Source organism: Coenobita brevimanus, chromosome 65, assembly GCF_032717465.1.
Source record: "Coenobita brevimanus isolate Jiangsu-jjx chromosome 65, ASM3271746v2, whole genome shotgun sequence".
Taxonomy (NCBI): domain Eukaryota; kingdom Metazoa; phylum Arthropoda; class Malacostraca; order Decapoda; family Coenobitidae; genus Coenobita; species Coenobita brevimanus.
In genome coordinates this window covers 29,343,641-29,369,122 of record NC_137018.1, presented here as the reverse complement: position 1 = coordinate 29,369,122, position 25,482 = coordinate 29,343,641, and the positions used below count along the sequence as shown (strand labels likewise).

The 25,482-nt window shown below is 40.7% G+C and overlaps 1 protein-coding gene and 1 non-coding gene across 4 annotated transcripts in view; one reads left to right on the top strand and one right to left on the bottom strand.

Annotated features, from left to right (window-relative positions):
* The first annotated feature begins 1,768 nt into the window (after positions 1-1,768).
* On the top strand, positions 1,769-1,850 carry TRNAN-GUU (transfer RNA asparagine (anticodon GUU)). The gene has a single exon. It is a non-coding gene; the product is annotated as a tRNA-Asn (tRNA).
* Positions 1,851-9,151: 7,301 nt separating this feature from the next.
* Positions 9,152-25,482, bottom strand: part of cher (filamin A protein cher) — a 204,281-nt gene continuing 187,950 nt past the window's right edge. Inside the window, exons 19-22 of one of the 3 annotated variants that reach the window (XR_013898254.1) lie at positions 21,601-21,701; positions 20,303-20,391; positions 12,986-13,146; positions 9,152-10,584 (exon numbers count right to left, since the gene is read on the bottom strand). Coding sequence is in view for 1 of the 3 variants with exons in the window: in XM_080276409.1 (XP_080132535.1) it covers positions 10,489-10,584; positions 20,303-20,391; positions 21,601-21,701 (286 nt within the window). In the remaining 2 variants the exon portion in view is untranslated. Of the gene's footprint in view, positions 10,585-12,325; positions 12,488-12,985; positions 13,147-20,302; positions 20,392-21,600; positions 21,702-25,482 lie in introns of all 3 variants that reach the window. The other 2 variants (XR_013898253.1, XM_080276409.1) reach the window with 2 other exon arrangements.

Sequence of the window (25,482 nt, the reverse complement as noted above, 5' to 3'; positions counted from 1 at the left end):
AGTCAAAGAAACAGAATTAGATATACCCTCAAAAGTAGGACTGATTGCAGTAGAGATAAATACATCTGAAGGGAAAGTAATTGTAGCCAGTTTGTACATGTCACCCAGATCAAACACGGGAAAGAGACGAATATGAGGACCTGGCGGAGAGTACAATTCAGAGTTTAAGAGCATTGCTACATAAAATGGAAGAGAAATAAAAAAGAATTATACTAACTGGAGATTTTAATACAAACATAAATTGGAATACAGTACTCTAGATATAATAAGCCAAGAAAGCTGATGGGACCAAAAGCTCCTGGATCTTGTGCAAGTGTTTTTCCTAACGCAACATGTAAGGGAAAGCACCAGAAAAAGAGGACTCGATGTACCCTCAATGCTAGATCTCATATTTACTAGGCAAGAAAACGATATTGACAATTTAATATATCACCCTCCGTTCAGCAAAAGCGACCATGCAGTACTAAATTGGAATTTCATGATTGCATATGACATAGATAACAGCAATGAAAGTTACAAAAAGAGCCTAAACTATAAAAAGGGAAAGTATCATGACCTAAAGAGGTACTTCTTAGAAATAGCATGGGAAAAGGAGCTTAGAGGACAAGATTTAAATGCTATATATGAAAAATTCTGTGAGCTTTATGAAATAGGAGTCCAGAAGTACATCCCACAGCACAAAGAAGCAGAAAAGAAAATAAAGAAATGGTTCAATACAGAATGTAAAAAATCAAAAGAAAAAAAAGAGATTTGTTGTGGAAATGATACTGAAGACACAATAGTGAAAGGACATATAATAATTACAAACAGGCAAGCAACGATTATACAAGAATAAGGAGGGAAGCCCAAAAACAGTTTGAGGAGGATATCATAAATAAAAGTAGTGATCAACCAAAGCTATTTTACAGCTACATCAGAAGCAAAACCAAAGTAAAAGATAAAATACAGTCCATTATGGACGATGGAATCACCTATACACAAGAGAAGGATATTTGTGAAGCACTAAACAAGAATTTCCAATCAGTTTTTACGGAGGAAAAAAATTTTGAGAGGGATTATGTGGAACATGCATGCCCACACATACTACCAGATATACAAACATCAGAAAAAGAAATACAGGAGGAGCTAAGTAAATTAGACAATGGAAAAGCAAATGGTCCTGATGAAATTTCATGTTGGGTGCTATGTGAATGTGCAAAGGAGTTAAGTAAACCATTATTTTTATTTTTCAAGAAATCCTTGAGTCAAGGTAAACTACCTGATATCTGGAAGAAAGCAAACATTGTTCCATTATTCAAGAAAGGGAATAGACAAAATCCACTTAACTACCGACAGTATCACTAACCAGTGTTGTAAGTATTAGATAAACTTATAAGAAAAGCTTGGGTAAATCATCTATAAGAACACAATATGATAACAGAAAGACAGTTTGGTTTCAGAAAAGGAAAATCATGTGTTACTAATCTGTTGAGCTACTATGACAGTAACAGACACATTACAGGAAAGAGAAGGATGGGTGGACAGTATCTATTTAGATATCAAGAAAGCATTTGATACAGTACCACACCAAAGACTTTTATGGAAACTATACCATCAAGGAGGAATTCGAGGCAAACTGTATTGTTGGATGCAAGATTTTCTCATGAAAATAAAAATGAGAACAGTACTAAGGGAAAATTACTCATCATGGAAAGAAGTGCCTAAATGGCTCACTTGGTAAGCTGCTGTACTCACGCAGTTGCAAGCGCTGGTTCGAATCCTCGCATATGCCTCCGTGGCACAATCGGTTAGCGCGTTCGGCTGTTAACCGAAAGATTGGTGGTTCGAGCCCACCCGGGGTTCTCCCTACATGTCAACAAGTGGGTTGGTGGAGGGTTAGTGCACCTCCCCGTAAAACAACTAACTCGAAGTCAAATGGCCACCCCTCATGGGATTATGGCGTCTGGCAGTAGATAGTAGATAGAAAGAAGTGACTAGTGGAGTACCACAGGGCTCAGTGCTGGCACCAATCATGTTTTTAGTGTATATAAATGATATAGACAGTAACACTGGAAATGGAAGCTATCTAAATATGTTTGCAGATGATGCAAAAATACAAAGGAGAATTACCAACACAGACTCTTGTAAAGAGCTACAAGAAGAATTAAATAAACTTCATGAATGGAGTAATACATGGCAAATGGAATTCAATGTGGACAGGTGTCATGTAATCAAGTTTGGTAAAAGTGGAAAAAGACCTGATTGGGATTATTTGTTAGGAAATAAAACCCTACACACATCAGAAAAAGAGAAAGACCTAGGTGTGATTGTCAATAACAGACTATCTCCGGCTCACCACATCAGTGAGAAGGTACGGAACATGTATACACTGCTTGCCGATATGAGAATAGCGTTTACATACATAAATGAAGACATGCTAAGAAAGATAATAACATCATTCATCAGACCAACCCTGGAGTATGCATCAGTAGTCTGGAGTCATCTCAAAAAACACATAGACAAGATTGAAAAAGTTCAAAGGGCCGCTACAAGATGGGTACCAAGCTTAAGGGATCTGGCCCCGGATTCACAAACCGCTGCTGGGCGACGGCGCCGCACGACGTCGTACGGGAGTCAACGATCACCCCTCAAGGGCGATTCACAAACGCTGTATTTGGCTCCCTTCCAAGTCTCTTCCGTAGCGAGCAGGGATTTTTCTGGGGAATATTTACTTGACCAATCAGCAGGCACCGATCTATCACGTGACTGAATTTAAACAGACCACACCCTCCCCCATTCTCCTCCCTTCCTCCTCCTCTCCTTCCCTCTCCCCACAAAACAAGTACGTACTGTACTGTACACAAATATGTACATATGCATTTACGCACGTAATTACGTACGTACTTAAGGACAAATGTATCCCAAGGCGGACTAAGGTATTTACGTACATATGAATACAAGTATTCACGTACGTACGTACGTACGTGAATTCTTACATAAGTACGTACGGTACTCTTGTAAGTACGTCAACTCATGTAAGCACGCACTTACGTACGTACGTGAATACTTACGCAAGTACGTACGTATGTACGTACTTCCGTAAGCACGTACATGAATGCGTTAGTACGTACATAGGTGCGTACGTAAAAACGTGCATAGGGGTGTATGTAAGTACATATATATGTACGTACGTAAGTACGTACATGGGTGCATTCGTAGGCATGGAGTGTACATGGATTCATACATAAACACATGCGTACATAATTACGTATGTACATGCGTACTTACGTACGTGAATACTTACGCAAGGACGTACGTATGTACTTACTTCCGTAAGTACGTACATACGGGAGTACGCAAGTACTTACATAGGTAAGTACATGAATGCGTTGGTACGTACACAGGTGCCAATGTAAATACGTGCATGGGCGTGTACGTAGGTATGTATACGGGTGCATAGGTTGGCACGTACATACATAAACACAAATACATGCCTACGTAATTAGGTACGTGAATGTGTACGTAAGTACGTACGTAGATCCAGACGTATGTAGGCCTACACAGGTGCGTATGTAAGTACGGTACGTACATAGGTACGTGTACATTCCCTTCATGTCGCACATCTCACAATTGTTTTGGTCGGGGGTCATGTAATCGATACTGTGTACCTTTATTTCCGAATCACGATCCTGTAAGGGTGGTCTGGAGGACCCTTAGCGAAAAGGAGACGCTACGACAAAAAATGGCGGCCGACACAGTTTGTGCATGCCGGTGTAACGCCGAAAGGGAGCGGCGCGACCGGTAAGGGAGGCGCCAAGAGCGTGCGACCGTTTGTGAATCCAGGCCCTGAGCTATGAAGAAAGACTAAATAAACTGAATCTACCAACACTACAGGAGAGAAGGAAAAGAGGTGACATGATTATGCTATATAAATGCATATCAGGGAAGAAGAAAATAGACATAAATGATTACTTAACCTATAGGGAAGCATCAGCAAGAGGACACTGCAAAAAATTGCGTAAAAAGAGAGGTGATAAAGACGTAAGGAAATTTAGTTTCCCAAATAGAGCAATTGATCAGTGGAATGCACTACCGATTGAAATAGTGTGTGCCAAAACAATTCACAAATTTAAGGATATGTACGATAAATATGGTTTAAGACACGGGACTGAACGAGTTTGACTCATTCCTGTAAAGATACAATTAGGTAAGAACAATTAGGTAAGAACACACACACACACACACACACACACACACACACACACACACACACACAATCCACATGTTTATATTCCTACTTTCAGTCTTACCTATACAATCCAGGAACCAACTTATCCATACTCTTGTATTCTTCTTCCATGTCTTGCACACAACACATACACCCTCTGTTGTCCTCTCATTCCCACCAACTCCTTGACATACGGTATTCCTCATCCATACTCACAGTCTCACATTCTCACCTCTGCATTTAGTCTCAGTCAATTTACATATGATCATTTTTGAACCCTCAAGCACCTGGACAACTTCTCTCTTTCACATCATCATTCAAACCCCTTACATTCCATGTTGAAATCCTTCCCATGTCCTTGGTCAAAACCTGTTGGTTTGTCCTGGTCCGAGGCATTTTGTTTGTCTTTCTACAGTAGTTAGTTGTTTTCCAGGGAGGGGCACTAACCCTCCATCAAGCCACTTGTTTACATGTTGGGAACACGTATTGATTGGTTACAAGGTTACCAACCTATGTATTAAATGATTTCCTGGTTTTCATGAAATCATCTGGCTTGTCAGTCAGTGCAGAGCTACCCTGAAATAGAGTATCACTACATTGAGTGAGTGGATAATGGATGCCCAAATCAACCACACGTATACAAATATCTATCGATCTCTTGCCAGACACCTTAATCCCGTAAGGGGTGGCCACAGACAAATCGCCTCCATATCACTCTGTCCCCCGCCATTTCACTGCCCTGCTCCCAGCTCACACTCCCCTCTCTCACCTCTCCACTCCATCACTCCATCTCATCCTCGGCCTCCCCCTCCCTCTCTTCCCCTCCACCTCACTCACATACACTCTCCTCATCAGTCTCTCACTCTTCATCCTCTCCACATGGCCAAACTACCTTAATGTGTTTCTCCTAACGCTTCCTATCACATCCACATCCACACCACAACTTTCCCTCACTTCCTCACTTGTCAGCCTGTCTCTCCATATGACTTCACATGCTCCCCTCAACTCATTTCCACTGCTCTCACTCTTGACTTCTGTCCCTCCAACAAGGTCCAAGCTTCACTTCCATACATTAAGAGTTGGTATCATAATACTGTCATGTAATAGCTTTTTCACTTCTATGCTCACTTCCCTGTTTCTTATCACTGCTTTCAAGGAACAAACAACCTTTCTTCCCTGCTGCACCCTTTCAAGCACTTCACCCTCCAAACTTTCATCCTTACTTATCACACTACCCAAGTACTTAAACGCACTCACATTCTCCATTTCCTCCCCATCCAGTCTCATTGTACATTCACTGACTTCATTTCTCTCGAAGACCATCACTTTACTCTTTCCTACTGTACATTCACCTTTAGATTTCGTTTCTTACACACTCTCCCAAACTCATTCACCATGCTTTGCAGCTCCCCTTCGTCTTCACTTAACAACACAGTATCATCTGCAAACAACAGTACATAGAGTTTCCAAACACTGCCCTCTCTCACTAGGGCCGCTCCAGCATCCACTGCCCTACCTGGTATCTCTTTTATAATCCCATCCATATACAGACTGAACAACCATGGAGACATGACACATCCCTGTTTCAACTCAACCTTCAAATAGAAAAATTCACTCAGTTCACCATCCACTCACACTGCAGCCTTAGCATCCTCATACATACTCTTCACGGCCCTCAACAATTTCCCATCTACTCCATATATTCTTAATACTTTCCAAAAACCTTGTCTATCCACCCTGTCATATGCTTTCTCCAAATCCATGAAGGCTGCACACTTCTCTCCCTTCTCTAGAAACTTTTCCACTAAAGATCTAATATGAATATATGATCTACACAACCTCTTCCCTTCCTAAAACCTCCCTGTTCTTCTCCAACTAATTCCTCTGTTATTTCCCTAACTCTGTCAATAAGTATCCTACCATATATTTTTCCTATTACACTAAGAAGGCAAATGCCCCTATGATTACCACACACCTCTTTTTCCCCTTTTCCTTTGTACAGAGGAATAATTATACCTGACTTCCAATCATCCGGGACTCTGCCTTCCTCCCAGGTCAATCTGCACATCTTCCACCTCCATTGTGCTTTCTCTCTCCTCCATGTCTCAGCATTTCACTACACACTCCATCAAATCCTGGGGCTTTCCCCATTTTTAACTCTTCATTGCTTCCACAACTTCCATCTTACAGATTTCTTCCTCTCTTTTCACATCCCTCCTTCTCCCAGCCATTCCCCAGCCACTTATACTTGCATTACCGGTACTTTCATTCTCTACGTTCAACAATTCATTAAAGTGTTCTCTCCATCTGCTTATTTTTTCTCCCTTCTCCATTAGTAAGCTACCATTTTTATCTTTCACTCCCCAGCTAACTTCTTTGACAGCCTGTCTAACTCTCTTTACCTTTTTCCAGAACATTTTCTTACATTCCCTCCACTTTATACTCAGATTCCTTCCAAATACCTCATCCACTCTCTTTTTTACTCTCTCTTACAAATCTTTTCACATTTCTCTTCCTCTCTACATATAACTCTCTCTTCCATACCTCAACTTCGACGCCTGTTTCTCATCCACTCACTATATGCTTTCTTCTTTTATGCCACAGCCTCTCTCACCTTCTCAGTCCACCATGCTGTCCCTGAATCCCCTTTTGTCTTCTCTTCACCCCACACAGCACCTCACATGCTACACAGATTTCTTCTGTGAATATCTTGCACACATCTCCAATGTCCCCCATCTGCTCCAATCTATATTTACCCAATCGCTCCTCCACGTCCCTCTTACATTCTACCTTTTTTCCATCCTCTTGTAACTTATCTACCCTCCTTGTAAGAACTACTTCCTCCAGTCCTTCCCTTCTATTTCTCCATTTTGTTCGGACTTTGATCCTAACCACCACCAAGTGGTGGTCCGAAAGTCCACTCCCCCAACCTCTATATACTCTTTCATCCATCACACACCTTCTCATCCTTTCATCCACACACACATAATCAGTCATTGCCTTCCACTCATTCAGTTCACCATCCACCCTGCTCATCACTCGTCATGTATAGCTATGGATCACTTTGTGCCTGAAGAGGGTATTAGCTGTCACCAACCCCTTCCCAGCACAAATGTCCACTAAAGCACTGCCATTCTCATCCATCTCTGCAGGCACACCCCACTCACCAAATACTCTATCCACCTTCACATTCCCTACTTTTCCATTCTTATCTCCAATCAAAAACACTCATTCCTTTCAAACTTTTCCAAGCATGCTTCCACATTTGTCCAGAACTCCTCTCACTCTGCTTGCACGATCTTGCACTGGCGCACAGGGCTACACGCACACAATCGCCCACATTTGTAGTCCAACTTCCACTCTTAGCCACACAATCCTTGAGCCAACTGATCCATACTCTCTTATATTCTCTTCCATGTGTTACTCACAACAATACACAATCCTTCTTTTGCCTTCTCATTCTCATCTACTCCTACGCATATACAGTACCCCATCCATACTCCCATTCTCTCACACTCTCACCTCTCCAATTTGTTTTAGTTAATCCACATACATCCACTTTCGCACCCTCAAGCACTGTACAATCTCTCTTTCTTTCACCTCATCATTTGCACTCCTTACTTGCCATGTAAAAAATGGGAGAAAAGGAGTTCCACCGAGCTAAGCCCTGTATTGGACTATATAGCCCCACTAGGGTTACAGGAGGGAGCTACCCCTCCCGGCACGGCAGCCCAGGCGAGGCTTGAACTTGCAATCCCCTGATCACAAGTCCAGCGCGCTACCACTGTGCTACCGCGCCCCCCTTACTTGCCATGTAGCTATCCATACTAAGTCCTTTGTTCAGTCCTTAGTCGTCACCTTTTGGTCAGTCCTGGTCCGGGGCTTCTTGTTCGTATTTTTAGTAAGTTGTTTTTCCGGGGAGGGTCACTAACCCTCTGCCAACCCACTTGTTTTCACATAGGGAACACGTGTTGGTTGGTTATAGGTTACCACCCGGCATTGCAAATGCATTCTTGGTTTACAGGAAATATTTTGGCCTGCCACTCAATGTAGAGGTACCACGAAAAACAGGGTATCACTACACCAAGTGGGTGGATGATGGGTGCCCCCACCTACCATCCATCCATCCATCATCCAATCCTATGCTGCCCCATGAGGAGCATAGGAGCCCGGGGCTAGGCAGTTGGTCCTGACATTTAAGATGAGTGACCAGCCTCACTCATCCCTGAGTGGCATTACGTGAGCAGTAAACCCCAACCATCCCTTGGATATAAACCTTCAGCGGCTCACTCCGATTGGAGCACAATAATTACCCACTAAACCACCATGCGCCAAAATTTGATTATATTGTTACCACCCAGCGTAGTAAATGGCTTCCTGGTGTACAGGAAACCATTTGGCTTGTCACTCAGTGTAAAGTCACCCACGGGCAGAAGGAAGAGGAAAGAATGAAGGAATGAAAGACAGAAGAGGGAGTGTAAAGTCACCCGCAGGCAGAAAGACGAGGAAAGAATGAAGGAAAGAAAGACAGAAGATGGAAGGAAAGAAGGATGGAGGAGAGGACAGGGCAGACACCCGAGAGTAGCACTACATTGAGTAAGTGGATGGTGAACGCCCCCACCTACCACATGTAAACAAATATACTGCAGCTTATTCCCCCTTTCCCTGTGATTACATTACAGATTAGGTTGCCACAATAGCTATCTGGAAAAAAAAAAAAAAAAAGTGCCAATTTTAATCTCCATTGGTAACCTACATAAACCAGATGTAATCATGTAGCTGGCAGATATTGATGACTACAGAGACAAAGATTGTTAATTTCTACATAAAATATATTGTATTCTCTTTTCCAGCATTTTAATTACTGATTTCAAAGCAATACAGTATATTAAATTACCGGTAACTAATTTTAGTTAGGAAGATGGAAGCAATGAAACACAGGCATAACCCATTTAAGCGTTTACTTGTTGTCATAAAATATTAAAAATCTGGGTGTTGTCCCTATGTGGAGTGTGTGGACGGTGTGAGTTGGCTGCAACAGGCATAAGGAATATATCACACCTGGAAGGCCCCTCTCAGCTTGGCACTAGTAAAGTTCTCAAAATTGCCAAGTTGCATCTGATGCTACAGGCACTTGAACAGTAAATGATTTTACACTCATAAACTGTAGATGACATTACTGTCACTATAAACTACATTTTCCTAGTCCATACAGTACTGATAAGTAAACTGTAGCAGGCAATATACACACTACGACAAACTGTATGTGTCTACAGCTCATCACTGCAACTTGGCAATGCAAGGGAACTGACCGTCCATGGGTAATGATAAAACTGGCAGCGCTAGCATGAACATGGAAAAGCTCTCCCCATTCAAAGCAACTTTACAAAATATGAAGGCTTGACAGATTGAGTGTTCCCCCCAGACTTACATCTAAGAAACTCAACACTTATATCTGCTGGTATGCAACATGCTGTCCATAAATTCCCAATCTTAAAAAAAATAAAAAAAAAGTAAATATGTAAATAAATAAAAATAAATTTAGGTACCTTAAATAATTTAGATATAATGTATATTGGCTACACAGTCTTATAATTTCAACAAAGTCAACAAGAACAATAGTAAAGTTTCTCCAATGGTTAGGCATTACTACTGGTGAGCAAGTACAGTACTGTGAGATTATAAGCCAAAGCCTTAACATAACAGGAGCACCGTAATATACTTAGGGCAATACAGTACAGTATTTGTAGACAGAATCAGTCTAGTAGTGTGTACATGTGTGTGTCGGAGTATGTTTTGATGGTTTCTATTGCTAATGTCAGAAAAAACACTTTATGAATATCATTTTTGCTGATACAAGAATTCCTGTATTCAGATTTACTGCAAAATCTGCATGAACTATTAAATACAGTATACAGTATTGTAAAAGCAATTCATGAAAGTTACATGGCTATTTGTTGAAGGTGTGACACTTGTAGAAAAGCAGAGAGATGAATCATTCACCTATGATGACCAAATATTAAGTGACATCATAAATTAAAACAACTGATACAAGTGATATGAAATGCAATGAAGATGTCAGTAGCTCAGAATAAATGAATAACTTCTATTAAACAAACTTCATTAAATTCTCATTAAACATTTCCATAAACTGTAAATTTATTTAACCAACAGCCATTCAGTAAAAAAAAAAATAATAATAATAATTGTCTTTCAGAAGACTCCCAAAGGAAAAACTCCGAATGGAGTGAAATTATCTCTTCTTAGTGACTTCTGCAAGTTTAGACAACAACGTGGAAGGGTGAGCCGGGGATGTGGTCGTCTCCCCACTTGACCATCAGTATGTAGTCACCCTTTTCTCGCACCATGTAACTGATCTGAGGATGGGAAAAAGCAAGGAGAGATTATAACTTTTCCAAGCTAAGTTCAAATACTGAGAAGGAAGGGCACCTGGACTAAGACATAAAAACAGAAATCATGAAAGGAACTTTAATTTTCCTCTCTTTTCTTATGTTTCTTTTATATGATGTAATAATCATTATTCTTTACTCCAATACTTACCATCACAAACAGTACTGTATAAAAATTTCAATCTTTCCACTGCACTGCATTTTTTCAACTGTTTTTGGCAGAGAGTATAGTACTGATTCTTTTTATTTAAATATGAATACAATATTCTACATAATGACAAGCCATAATAAGGCTCACTGTCAGAATAAATACAGTAAAAAATTAAGGGATTATGACATGGGTACATAAAACAGTACCGGTACTAGCTGGTATATTCCTTCCCATAATAAATGCAAGAAAACTTGTTTGTTTACTAGAACAACACTCGAATTAACTTTACCACTAATATAACAGTACTGTTATACACAAACCATGTCGTATTCAGTACTGTAACTCCATAAAATTTAATATAAAGTGCAGTATATTCTGTGCAAAAGAACTGGCCAAAATCTGAACATATTTTAAAAGTTCAAAATAACAACACTCGTTAATATGATGGGGGAACCTAACTGATTCATATATCAGATAACTCTGGAGATTCAACTACATCAAACATTCACAAGACATTTCAAAATGCATGATAAAACACACTGCACTCCGGCAAGTCCTGTGTGCTCTCTGTTAACATCCACAAAACTCAAACAGACAGACTACAAGACCATTGACAGGAAAGGGGGTACATCATAGGGAGAATGCCTGGTAACGGTATACATCACATGCACCACTCATAAACATTACACATCCAACCATTATGAATAGCCAAACAAATGGAATTAAAAACAAATAAACTGGAAAAAGGAATGCAGATGAATGCCACACTGCAATTAAAATACTGTCTTAAAAATATACAGTATCACTTCAAAATAACAGGTTGAATAGCGGATGACATGAAACAAAATGAAAGACATGAGCTTTTGTCTTAGCAGCTCATGATGAAGTCTGTTGTAAAAACTTAATATAGTGATGAGTATTTGACAAGAGTCAGAAATGAGGCAACAATGGAAGGAAAGAAAGTTAAATAAACACACAGGCACTGCAAAAGATGAGAACATCCAAAGTGAAGCAGAAATACAGAAACAGAAAAAAACAAATATTTGGGAAAAAAGCACAACTCACAAGGAAACATTCTATTACAGAAGACCCTCAATTAATATCCTGCAGAATTACAGAGATGGCTCCCCTAATATCTCAGATGTGATTTTTGAAAATACTGTAACGATATGCTGTACTGTACGGTATTGTACATATACTCCAATTTTCATTCTCTTTATGATTTTGCTCTGAAGACAGAAACTGTTCAAATTATATAAAATTCATCTTGCATAGCTTATTCTTACTGATAACAAACAATTTTATTCAGCTTAGGAAGTACCTCTCACATTCTCAGGGGTTTACTGTATTAGTGACTAACCCCTCCTGTTCAATAAGTATATCCTGTGCTGAATAAAAATAATATGGAAATGGCAAGAATACAATTAAAATGGAATCACCAGATTCAATGGAGTACTATTTTGGTTTTCAGAGGAATGTTGGTGCATCATAATTGAGGATTGACTGCAGTTAACACAATAATGTTCATGTCACTCTCGGAGGGGACTGCAGACGTACGGCAGTGGTTCAGCCGAGGTGGGGTAGCCTTTGGGAGTCAGGGAGGAGATAGGGGGGTCGGGGGTACTACACATTGACGGTGAAGGGAGAGCCAGGGATGTGGTCGTCTCCCCACTTGATGAAAAGAAGGTAGTCACCCTTGTCGTGAACTTTGTAATTCACCTAGAGAAAGCAAGAGGAGTAGACAGGGGAGAAGGAAGGATGCAAAAAGAATGGGATTATGGCACACTAAAGAGTGAGGAGCACAAAAAAACAGGGTAACTCCAAGAATGGGATAATGAGTACAAAGTGAGCAAGAATTTTGGGAAGAAGGATACAGAAAAGTGGAGAATATAAACATGGCTCTACACTGTTGGGAAGAAAGGGGAAAGTAGGTTTGGGAGCATCCACAGTAGTCGAGGTAATCTGGGAACAATAAAATACAAAGTAAAATACAGTGAGGAACAAATGTACAAAATGAAGACTAAAAACATGAGATGATGACCCAGATGGAGAAAAAGATTTCTTTAAAGAAAGTCACACCACCAAAATTTTTTAAAAATCAGGCAATGAATGGAATGACAAATGCATTGCAGGGTAAACATGCAACCAATGGACGGGAACAAACAGGACTATCAAACTCTGCATTCGCTGATTATTTCCCGGACACTGCTGACATACGGCATGAGTCCGGGCGAGGCCTTTGGGGGTCGGGGTATGGGAGAGTGAGGGGGTATTCAGAGGGGCTACACGGTGATGGTGAAGGGAGAGCCAGGGATGTGGTCGTCTCCCCACTTGACGATTAGGATGTATTCACCCTTGTCGTGAACTTTGTAATAAACCTAGAGAAAGTGGAGGGATAAGCACAAAGCATTCGATATAAAAGCAGCCAGAGACAGAAGTTCAATAATGCTTAGAGGAAATATGAATATCTTTAGCAAATAGCAAAACAGCAAGAAGCTGACATGGAAATATATTGTGTAATAAAACTGTAAAGCCTGGATTGTGAGGAAGTCGATGTGGAAGTGAAGTTACAGAGAAACTGTGTAATATTAAAGATCAAGACATTCCATCAGATAGTGAGAGAAGAGACTTCACAGCATACAGAATGAATACAACCTATCTGTGCCCTCTACAACATGCCAGAGTAGTGTAATATGACATGAATCAAATATATCTTTAAATTTCAAAATTAATAATGAAACTATTTAAGTTATAAAACTGACGTGAAACAACAGTACAGTATAAAGATCCTCAGAGGTATGAACCACAATGGTACATACATACTACTGATGCTTCATGACTTTTACTTAAGAAATCTCATGTTAAATTTGTAGGAAGACATACATGTGGCCAGAACATACAAAAGACAACACAAGTTCTAAGGATCTGCTGCATCACAGCACAACAAATAGATCCTGGAAAAAAAAAAAAAAAATCTGAACAGTGGGGTAAAATCAGAACAGGCACCACCACAACTTCTGAAGACACTGCATCTGGTGGAAGGAAAGGGGAAGGTATGGATGTCAGTGGTACACAGAGTCAGCCAGATACTGTACTGTACTATGAACTTTGGCATATGCACAGGTGAACAAGAATAGTATAATACTGAATATTACTTTGAAAATAATTAGACACTTTTACATGAAATGTCCATCTATCTATCTATAGCCCGACGCCCTAATCCTGCAAAGGGTGGCCGCAGACAAAACGCCTCCAAGTCGCTCTGTCACACACCATTTGACTACCCTCCCCCCAACACACCCCCCCTCCCTCATATACCTCTCAACTCCATCCCTCCACCTCATCCTCGGTCTACCTCTCCCTCCCTCCACCTCACCTACATACACCCTCTTAGTCAGTCTTTCATTCTCCATTCTCTTCACATGTCCAAACCACCTCAGTGTATTTCTCATAATCTTCTCAACCACATCCACATCCACCCCACAGCGTTCCTTGACTTCTTCATTCGTCAACCTGTTCCTCAACATGCTCCTCTCGAGTAACTCATTTCCACTGCTCTCACTCTTGACTTGTTCCCCTCTTGCAAGGTCCATGCCTCGCTTCCATACGTCAGGGTAGGGATCACAATACTATCATGCAGTGACTTCTTAACTTCCATACTCACCTCCCTATTTCTCATCACTGCTTTCAGTGTACCAACAACCTTCCTTCCCTGCTGTACCCTTTCACGCATTTCATCCCCCAAAGTTCCATCCTTACTCACCACACTACCCTAGTACTTAAATGCACTCACATTCTCCATATCCTCACCATCCAACCTCACTGCACACTCTGTGACTTCATTCCTCTCAAACACCATAACTTGACTTTTGTTTACATTAACTTTCAGATTCCTCCTCCTACACACTGTCCCAAATTCACTCACCAAACCTTGCAACTCCCATTCATCTTCACTCAACAGTGCTGTATCATCAACAAACAGCAACACCGGAAGCTTCCAAATCTCACCCTCATTCATTAGAGCCACCCCCACATCCACTGCCCTACCCTGCACCTCCTTTACAACCCCATCCATGTATATATTAAACAGCCATGGAGACATCACACAACCCTGTTTCAGTCCCACATTGAGATCAAAGAACTCACTCAGCTCACCATCCACTCGCACCGTAGCCCTAGCTCCCTCGTACATACTCTTCACAGCACTCAACAATTTCCCCTCCACTCCATATATTCTTAATACCTTCCACATACCTTACCTATCTATTCTGTCATAAGCTTTCTCCAAGTCCATGAAGGCAGCATACACTTTCCTTCCCTTCTCTAGATACTTCTCCACTAAACATCTTAGAACAAATATCTGATCTACACACCCTTTTCCCTTCTTAAATCCCCCTTGTTCTTCTCCAACTAGCTCCTCTGTCATATGCCTAACCCTATCAATGAGTATTCTACCATATATTTTACCAGTTACACTAAGAAGGTAAATACCCCTATGGTTACCACTTACTTCTCTCTCCCCTTTTCCTTTGTATAAAGGAACAATTATACCTGATTTCTAGTCCTCTGGAACCCTTCCCTCTTCCCAAGCCAATCTAAACAACTTCCATATCCACTTCACAACAATCTCACCCCCATACCTAAGCATTTCACCACACACTCCATCAATTCCTGGGGCCTTTCCAAACTTAATCTTCTTCATCGCTTCCACTACTTCCGACCTACTGATCTCTTCCTGCCTCCTCTCATCTCTTCTTCTCCCAGCCATTCCCCAACCACTTATACTCACACTGCTCTCACTCTCTACATTCAACAAATCCTCAAAGTGCTCCTTCCATCTCCTCAATTTCTCTCTCTTCTCCACCAACAATCTATTATTCCTATCTTTCACTCCCCTACTATTTCCCCTTTCACACTGCCTTACTTTCTTTACCTCCTTCCAAAACAATTTCTTACTCTCCCTCCATTTCACACTCAGATTCCTCCCAAACTCTTCATCCACTTTCTTCTTACTCTCCTTCACCAGTCTCTTAACCTCCCTTCTCCTGCTCACATATACCTCTCTCTTCTCTCTCTCATCTTCTCCCCTACCTCTAATCGCTAACCATTCACTATATGCCTTCTTCTTTTGTTCCACAGCTCGTTTCACCTCATTATTCCACCATGCTGTCCCTTGCACACCCTTGCATCTCCTCCTCACTCCACAAACAGGCTCACACGCTGCGCCTATCTCTTCCGTGAATATCTTACATACGTCTTCCACCCCTTCCATCTGCTCTAACTCATACCTTCCCAATCATTCTTCCATTATGCTCTAATACTCTATCATTTTCTCACTATCTTGCAATTTCTCCACTCTTCTCACAGGATTTGCTTCCTCCTGTCTTCCCCTTTGTCTCCTCAACCACTTTCTTTGCAGCTCTACCTTGGCCATCACTAAGTGATGGTCCAAGACTCCATTCCCCCACCCTCTCCACACTCTTGCATCCAACACTTGTCTTCTCATTCGTTCATCCACACACACGTAGTCTATCATTGCCTTTCGTTCAACAAGTTCACCATCCATCCTCCTCATTACTCTCCATGTATACCGGTGGATCATCTTATGTCGAAAGTAGGTGTTGGCTATTGCTAACCTCTTACAAGCACAGATGTCCACCAAAGCACTTCCATTCCCATCTACGTCAGCTGGCACACCCCACTGACCAACCACTCCATCCACTCGTACATTCCCAACTTTGCCATTCATGTCTCCAATCAACAGCACTCTCTCGCTCCACTCAAACTTGTCCATACACATTTCTACTCTCGCCCAAAACTCATCTTTCACTCTTGCCACTCGATCCTCAGTCGGGGCATACACACATACAATCGCCCACGCTTGTATACCTACTTTCATCCTCACCCATACAATCCTTGCACCCACTGTTCCATACTCTCTTATATTCTCCTTCCACTTCTTGCTTATCATCAGACATACTCCCTCTCTTGCCCTCTCATTCTCATTGACTCCCGCATATATACCTAAACCATATTCCCATTCTCTCACCCTTTCACCTTACCATTTAGTTTCAGTCAATCCACATATATCCACTTTTGCATCCTCAAGCACCTGAACAATCTCTCTCTCTTTCACTTCATCATTCACTCCTCTCACATTCCACTTTCCCACCCTAAGAATGTCCTTTGTCCGTTCCTTACTCGTCAACGTATGGTCCGTCCGGGTCTGGGGAGCTTTATTCGCTTTTTTAGTTAGTTCTTTTTATGAGGTGGGGCACTAACCCGCCACCAACCCTTTTAGTCGCCTCGTACGACAAGCAGGGATACTGGGGGAGTATTCTTGAAACCCCTTACCCCCAGGGAAAAAAAAAAAAATCTGAACAGTGGGGTAAAATCAGAACAGGCACCACCACAACTTAAGACACTGGATCTGGTGAAAGGAAAGGGGAAGGTATGGATGTCAGTGGTACACAGAGTCAGCCAGATACTGTACTGTACTATGAACTTTGGCATAAGCACAGGTGAATAAGAATAGTATAATACTGGATATTACTTTGAAAATAATTAGACACTTTTACATGAAATGTGAATACTGTATTGTATGACTATATCTTTTGCATATGACATCAGTGACGCTTAAGTGTCACTTATTATGAGCACGTGCATTTACTGGCAAACTGTGCCACACATACCATGAATTCAAGAAAAAAAAATCACACTCATGTGGGAGTCAGGACTGTGTATATTACACATAAATGTCTTTAAATATTCCAACCATACAGGTATTCACACTCAGAACAAGGGATGGAACCACATACAGGGATGATAAGGGTCACTACCAATGCCCAAGACTACCACCTACATATGGCAAGATAAGAGACCTCCACTCATACCTACATTCATCAATCCTTCAAGCAAACTACGGCCCAGTACTGTTTGGCTTAATCATGGTTCACGTAAATGGATTGTCACTACAGCCAATCGCAATATTATTTCCATTGAGGTTTAGAAGCCTGAGGTAAGGCTACCACAGTCCAGATGATGAAGGGTAGACCAACCTATGCCCTAGTAGCAGTAATCAACAAAAGACCTTCTGGAACACAAATTAGTGCTAACTGAACTTCTGAATATATACTGTAATCAAATTAGGACACAAATCTTTAGTGTGTACTATAATCTAAATAATCATGTTAATAATGCTGTTTGTAACATATGACCTTCAGTCAAGTTAGGACACACTGCTGTCATGTAAATCTATATAATGCAGCCATGTTACAAGGGCATAGTTCTGAAAGATTTGATCTACATAATCAAGTTACAATGTCAATGCAAACTTGATTATGTGTAGGGAGGCATAATCCAATGGAAGATGGTGATATCTATCTCATAAAAAAAAAGGGCAGGGATCTCAAACTGGGTGCAAGCTGGATAATCAAGATGCAAATTCATTTACAGGCCAGAGACTACAGTACACCTTGAACAACCAAGGTTTCTTTATCACACTACTTGTCCTTCACTAGTTCAATCTATAGTCTGTTCTGTATATTTCTCAGAATTTTAACTTACAAAAAAAACAATTACTTACACAAAAATAATTCAGAGGAAAAATTACCAAAACTACTCAAGAAAATTATCTGACCATCAAATATAAAACCATCTTAATCTGCAGTCTCAGAACAATACCAATACTCATTTAGGGCAAATGTTTAACAACATCCAACCAAAACAGGGATAACTCTGAAGGGACAGTCCAACGCGAGCCAGCCAAGCTCCCACCTATGAGCTAGCGCGTGCGTGGGTGCATGTGGGTGTCTAGATAATGGGGATGAGGAAAGGAGAGCCGGGGATGTGGTGCTCTCCCCACATCACCAACAGCAGGTGGTCCCCACGTTCCTTAATCTTGTAGCTGACCTGGGGTTTGTTAAGAGAGTGTGATGGCTTTGCCAGATTCCCTCCATCATTTTCTTAACATTTAATAGCCATTTTTCCATACCAAAGATTATATCTGACTACCCATACTGGTTCTTGGTCCCATCAAATCTTCATTCCAATTCTAAGATCATTCATACATAACCTCCAGAATAAACCCTGCCTGAAAATTTATTTTACAGCAGACATACCATTAACAAAATACTGTACCAAGATCTACAGACAATCATAATCTGGGCAGTTAAAGAGGCAGCTGAATATTGTACAAGCTTGATATTAAATTTCAACAGTAAACCACAACAGTGCAAAACAATCACTGGTTCATCTGAAATTAATGGGTGAAAAAATAAACAGAGACTGCAAAACTGGGCAAACCTGAATCAAGAATTAATGTTGAATCACATACAGCACCGAACAACTGCAGTCAACAGTGATGCCCTGTATTACAGGACATAATTAGCAGAGTGCTTTCATTTATTCATCGTCTAATCCAATGCTGCCCCACGACAAGCATAGAAGCCCGGGGCTAAGAAAGTTTGTCCTGACATTTAAGAGGAGAGTGACCAGCCTCACTCATCCCTGGGTGGCATTACATGAGCGATAAAACCCAACCCTTATCTTACAAATACTCTGTCCTTCTTGTATATTTATCAAGCTTACCAAAGTTTTTTTAAAGCCCAATATACTGTTGACTACTCTTAACTTTATTTTGTAGCTTTGTTATGTGCACTTATCATATCCTAATCTGTATCTTATACACAGCAATTCCACTGAAGCTAGGAAAAAAAAAAAAAAAAAAATTGCCATACATCCTCAGCAGTGGAAGAAAGAACCTATTTACAAATATGGCAAACATCAAGAAGGTGTACTGTGAAGATGTTAACAAACACAGTTAAATGATATTAACCACAAATACGTTAAAACGTAAAGGATGTACAACACATACACTACTTAACTCTTCAACCAACAATGACATCTGCATCTTAAACAAAGCCATTTTCCAAATCCTTACGCAATGCCAGAACTGCATTTTCTGTATTTCTTCTTACTATTAAAATACATTTTTACACACACACACACAAAATAATATAACGGGTAAAACCATCTGTGACAACTCATGGAAATTTCAGTGCCAAAGCACTACTGGCTCTCACTGGTCAGAGAGTTCAGGTAATATGTCTCTACGACACTACCAAACAGCTGAAATACTAAGGAACATATGAAAACATTTAAACATACAATACCTACAAATATTTACAATATGTATTCTGTTTTTCAAAAATACAACTGCAGTATCATATTCTGAATTCAAAACAAACTGTATCAATGCAATGATACTCCAAATCAATGTATGTTGGAATTACCTGAGAAAATGTCTTGAATATGCATAAACAATAAACACCTGAAATACCTTTCAATGACATAACAACAATCCAGACCTAATAAACAACAAACACTTTTCACCTTCTAATTATACAATATTAAGCAATTCCACAAACACTTCCTCAATCACTTACCACTCAGGCAAAGGTTACCACCCAGCTTCCACTATCCTAACTCCTCTATAAACACTGTTATTAACCACTACAGAAAATATATGCTTACTTGGTAGTTGTGATGTCCAACATGTTTGATATAAACTTCTTCACAGGGAGCCTTAGGTCCATATACGCCCACATACAAGATGTTATTGCCTGGAGGGGGAAATATTTGTATTACAGGATCTTTGGAATATGTTGCATCCTCCTTCTAACATTTTTTAAAATTAAGGCAAAAAAAAAAAAAAAGCACGTTCAAATTCATTGGCACTTCTAAATTTGTCAGTACCAACAGTACAAGGAAAAAAACTGAGATTCTGAAACATGTATCTGGCTTATAAAGAGGACAGTTCATATTTTGATACCATCACACTCTGTTCCTGCACCACCACCCAAATTCCTTCACTCCAAAGACATAAATATTCATTTCAATCAGGTTATAAAGAAGAAAATTTTCTTCATGTTAGGGTGGTTGGAGGACACAAACTAGTGAAAGAGCTTATAAAAGCATATACAATCCAACTAACTTCTCAAGTTCAAAAAGTCTCTCTTACATTGAATAAACTCATATGGAGATTGCAAGAAATACACCAAGATGTGGACTGAATGGGTTCAACAATGTATGTGAGCTAATATAGAGGATAATGTAAAAGAGACTATTATTCATCTGCAATGTGCAGTTATTTGCTGTATTGTACATTCAAAATGAAAATCAATATTAAATTCACAAGAATGTACTTCATTGTAAGTACCTTTTCAGTTCAATATCATCTTTACTGTGAATACTCCAGATGATTTTATTCAGCACTGGAGAGACCATTAAAGGTGAGGAGATTTATATATATATATATATATATATATATATATATATATCCTCATGTGGCAATGAAGGAGTGGATGATGGATGGATGGATGGATATATATATACTTGATAACCCCTTTTAGTGTGATGACATCATTTTAAATACAAACATGACATCATGAAAAATAAACTGAAAATAACATCACTGAGATAATGTTACATTTAGCTGCCTTTGGTGATCACATAAATTGCTGCAGTCACCAGCAAGTGAAATTAGTGCAGGAAATCAACTAGAACTGAAGTGGGATGGAGTATGAAGTCTATCACTTACTTCTGATTCCATCAAACATGATGGTACATTGTGATATAATAATTTGCCAGGTGTACAGTAAAGTATATATATCTAAAGGAGCTGCACACACAAACTAGAACTAAAATTATATGAAATGTCTCAGGGCACACATTTCGGATCCCAATAAACCTGAGAGAAGCATATCAATGTACTGGTGCATACATAAGTAAAATGACATGCAGACATAAATCTCAGTAGTGTGGAGTCTGACCTGCAGTGGAGGCATTGACAGTGAAGTTGTTCTGACGGTTGATATGTGCCTTCTTCAAACCTAGACCCTTGCTGGTTACCTTAGAGGCATCAGAGTGGAACCTGCATCATAAAAATAGATTAGTTTACAATCTACGCTACTAATTTGAGGTCAGTGATTATAAAAACAATAATAATAATAATAACCATCATCACCATATGAACCTCCTTTCCCACCCTAGGGTAGGGTGAGGAGTAGCAATGTCCAGACAGCCCAAAACTGCCCAATCCAATTGGCCATGCCTCCATTCACTCATCATTCAAGCCCCACAAATCCTGGCTCTATTTGATATGTCAAAAACATTCACCAATAAAATAAAATAATAATAATAACAATAATAACATCTGGTTCTACAGGACTAATATTTATCTGTTTACAGAATACAGTACAGTATCAGCTTTCATACAGTCCTTGTAAACAGCATGAAAATGACTTTTAAGTTTATTTTTCAAAGATTACTTTAAATACTAAAACAAGGAGCTCTCAAAGAGTGAAACACCCACACCTAACAGCTGGTCTTAGGGCTGAACAGTTGACTTTACCCTGTGACCCTGACATATGATGAACTATTCTATCTATCTATCTATTGCCAGGCACCTTAATCCTGTATGGGGTGGCCACAAACAAATTGCCTCCATGTCACTGTGTTCCCCGCCATTTCACTGCCCTCCTCTCAGCTCACATCGCCCTCTCTCATATACCTCTCAACTCCCTCCCTCCATCTCATCCTTGGCCTCCTCCTCCCTTTCCCCCCTCCACCTCACTCACATACACTCTCCTTTTTAGTTTCTCACTCTCCATCCTCTTCACATGGCCAAACCATCTCAATGTATTTCTCTCAATGCTTTCTACCACATCCATATCCATACCACAATGCTCCTTCACTTTCTCATTAGTCACTCTGCCTCGCCATTTAATTCCACATGCTCCTCTCAAATAACTTATTTCCACTCCTCTACATCTTGACCTGTGTCCTTCCAAAATGGTCCAAGCTTTGCTTATATATGTTAGACTTGGTATCACAATACTGTCATGCAGTGACTTTTACATTTCCGAGCTCACTTTCCTTATCTAATCACAGCTTGCAAAGAACCAGCAACCTTTCTTCCTTGTACCCTGTCAAGCATTTCATCCCCCAAACTTCCATCCTTACTCACCACACTACCCAAGCACAGCAAGTTTTTCACTTCCACGCTCACTTTCCTATTTCTTATCACAGCTTTAAAAGAACCAGCAACTTTTCTTCCTTGTTGTACCCTGTTAAATTTCCATCCTTACTCATCACACTACCCAAGCACATAAATGCACTCACATTTTCCACTTCTTCATCATCCAACCTCACTGTACATTCAGTGATTTCGTTTCTCTCAAAGACCATAACTTTACTCTTACCTACATTCGCCTTTAGATTCCATTTCTCACATACTCTCTCAAACTCATTCACCATGCCTCGCAGTTCCCCTTCACTTAACAATACTGTACAGTATCATTTGCAAACAACAGAACAAAAAGTTTCCAAATGCTGCTCTGTCTCATTAGGGATGCTCCAACATCCACTGCCCTACCTGCATTTCGTTTCATTTTTGAAGGCTCCAACATGCTTGCATGTGTCAGCCTTGGTCACCTAATGGCGGCTCTCCATGCTGCACGATCTATGGCAGCCTCCCTGTTCAGTCCCTTAACCCTGAGGTCATACTTAATGACCTCATCCCACGTCTTTCTCAGTCTACCCCTCGCAAACCCACCCCCAATATTAACACTTCTCACCTTCTGCACCCAATTATCATCCCCGATCCTCTCCACATGCCCAAACCATCTCAATCTACCTCTCCTCATCGCAGCACCAATACACTCCAGTCCCATCCTACCTCTCAACTCTTCCATCGTAAACCCAGCCCCCCCAAGGCCTTGCACGCAAGGATGCACTGCACATCCACCTAATCATTGTCGTTTCTGTACGTTTGAGCCTGTAAATATCCTCTTCCTTTACTACCATACAGCATCACACTCCTAACACATGCTGCATACAAAGACCCCTTAGCAGGTAGGGAGAGTCCTCTCAATGTCAGGAGAGGCAACAGCTCCCTGAACTTCTTCCAACCACTTCTCACCCTACCCACAGAGCTAGCTCCAGCCTCACCTCCAGCACATATTATGTCTCCCAAATAACAAAACTCTTCCACACACTCAAGAGACTCACCAGCAAGTTCAATCTTTTCACGCCTGACAATCTCCACCTACTCCCCCCAACACGACACACACATGAAATCAGCATTATCTCACAGTCTACCTCTAATACCACTACATCTCTTTTGCACCCATTTATCACAAACACTGCACAAGATTGAACTACTTCCCACGCCCTTGTGGCAAACTGCACACGGCCACTCTCACTCATCTTTGACTGTACTGCCACCAATCCTACATATTATCACTTTTGTTTTACCTGCATTTCCTCTTAAGCCCTTGTGCCCCATACCATCTCTCCACTTCCTAAATCTTTCCTCCATATCCCTTTCATTCTCTGCAATCAACACCAAATCATCAGCATACAACATCTCCCACGGGAGTCTGTTTCTGAAGTACCGTGAAAGGGCTTCAAGTACAACGATAAACAACATGGGACTCAAAACTGACCCCTGATGCACACCAACATTCACAGAAAACTCATCACTCAAATCTCCATTCACTCTTACCTGGATGCGAGCACCCACATACATGGCCTTAACCACCCTAACCAGCCACTCCTCCAAGCCAGGATTTTATCTCTTTTATAACCCTATCAATATACAGACTGAACAACCATGGAGACATGACACATTCCTGTTGCAATCCAACATTCAGACAGAAAAATTCACTCAGTTCACTATCCACATGCACTGCAGCCTTAGCACCCTCATACTCTTCACAGCATTCAACAACTTCCAATTTACTCCATATATTCTTAAATTTTCCAAATTCCTTGTCTATCCACTCTATCATATGCTTTCTCCCAGGGCACATACAACTTCCTTCCCTTCCCTGGAAACTTTTCCACTAAAGACCTCAGGATGAATATCTGATCTACACAACCTCTTCCCTTCCTAATATCTCCCTGTTCTGCTCTAATACCTCTGTTATTTCCCTTACTCTGTCAATAAGTATCCTGCCACATATTTTTCTTCTTAGACTAAGAAGACAAATGCCCCTATGATTACCACACACTTCTTTTTTCCCATTTCCTTTGTACAGGGGAATAATTATACCCGACTTCCAATCCTCCAGGACTTTACCTTCCTCCCAGGCCAATCTGCACATCTTCCACATCCATTCTACTACTATCTCTCCCCAAAGCTTAAGCATTTCACCACACACTTCATCAATTCCCTGGGCTTTCCTCATTTTGACTTTCTTCACTGCTTCCACTTCTTCCATCCTATTGATCTCTTCCTCCCTTCTCACCTCCCTCCTTCTCCCAGCCATTCCCCAGCCACTTATGCTTGCATTACTTTCATTCTCTAAGTCTACCAGTTCCTTAAAGCATTCTCTCCATCTGTTCACTTTTTCTCCCTTCTCCAATATGTCTGAAATACCTGATCACTGCCTGACCCTTAACCCTTGTATCTAGCTTGCTTCAAGCTGAATCAGAACTTTAGGCTGATCTTGCCCCATGACCTTGACCTCTGACCTACTATTCTCAAAACTGAACCTCCTCACCCTTGGCTGATCCTCAATCCTTCCACCAAATTTGGCTTAAATAGAATAAAGATTGTCTGAGTTACATGGCCAAACATTTAACCTTTCCCTTTAACCTTAACCTCTCACTGACTGTTCTCAAAATCAAATCCCTTCATCCTTGCATTA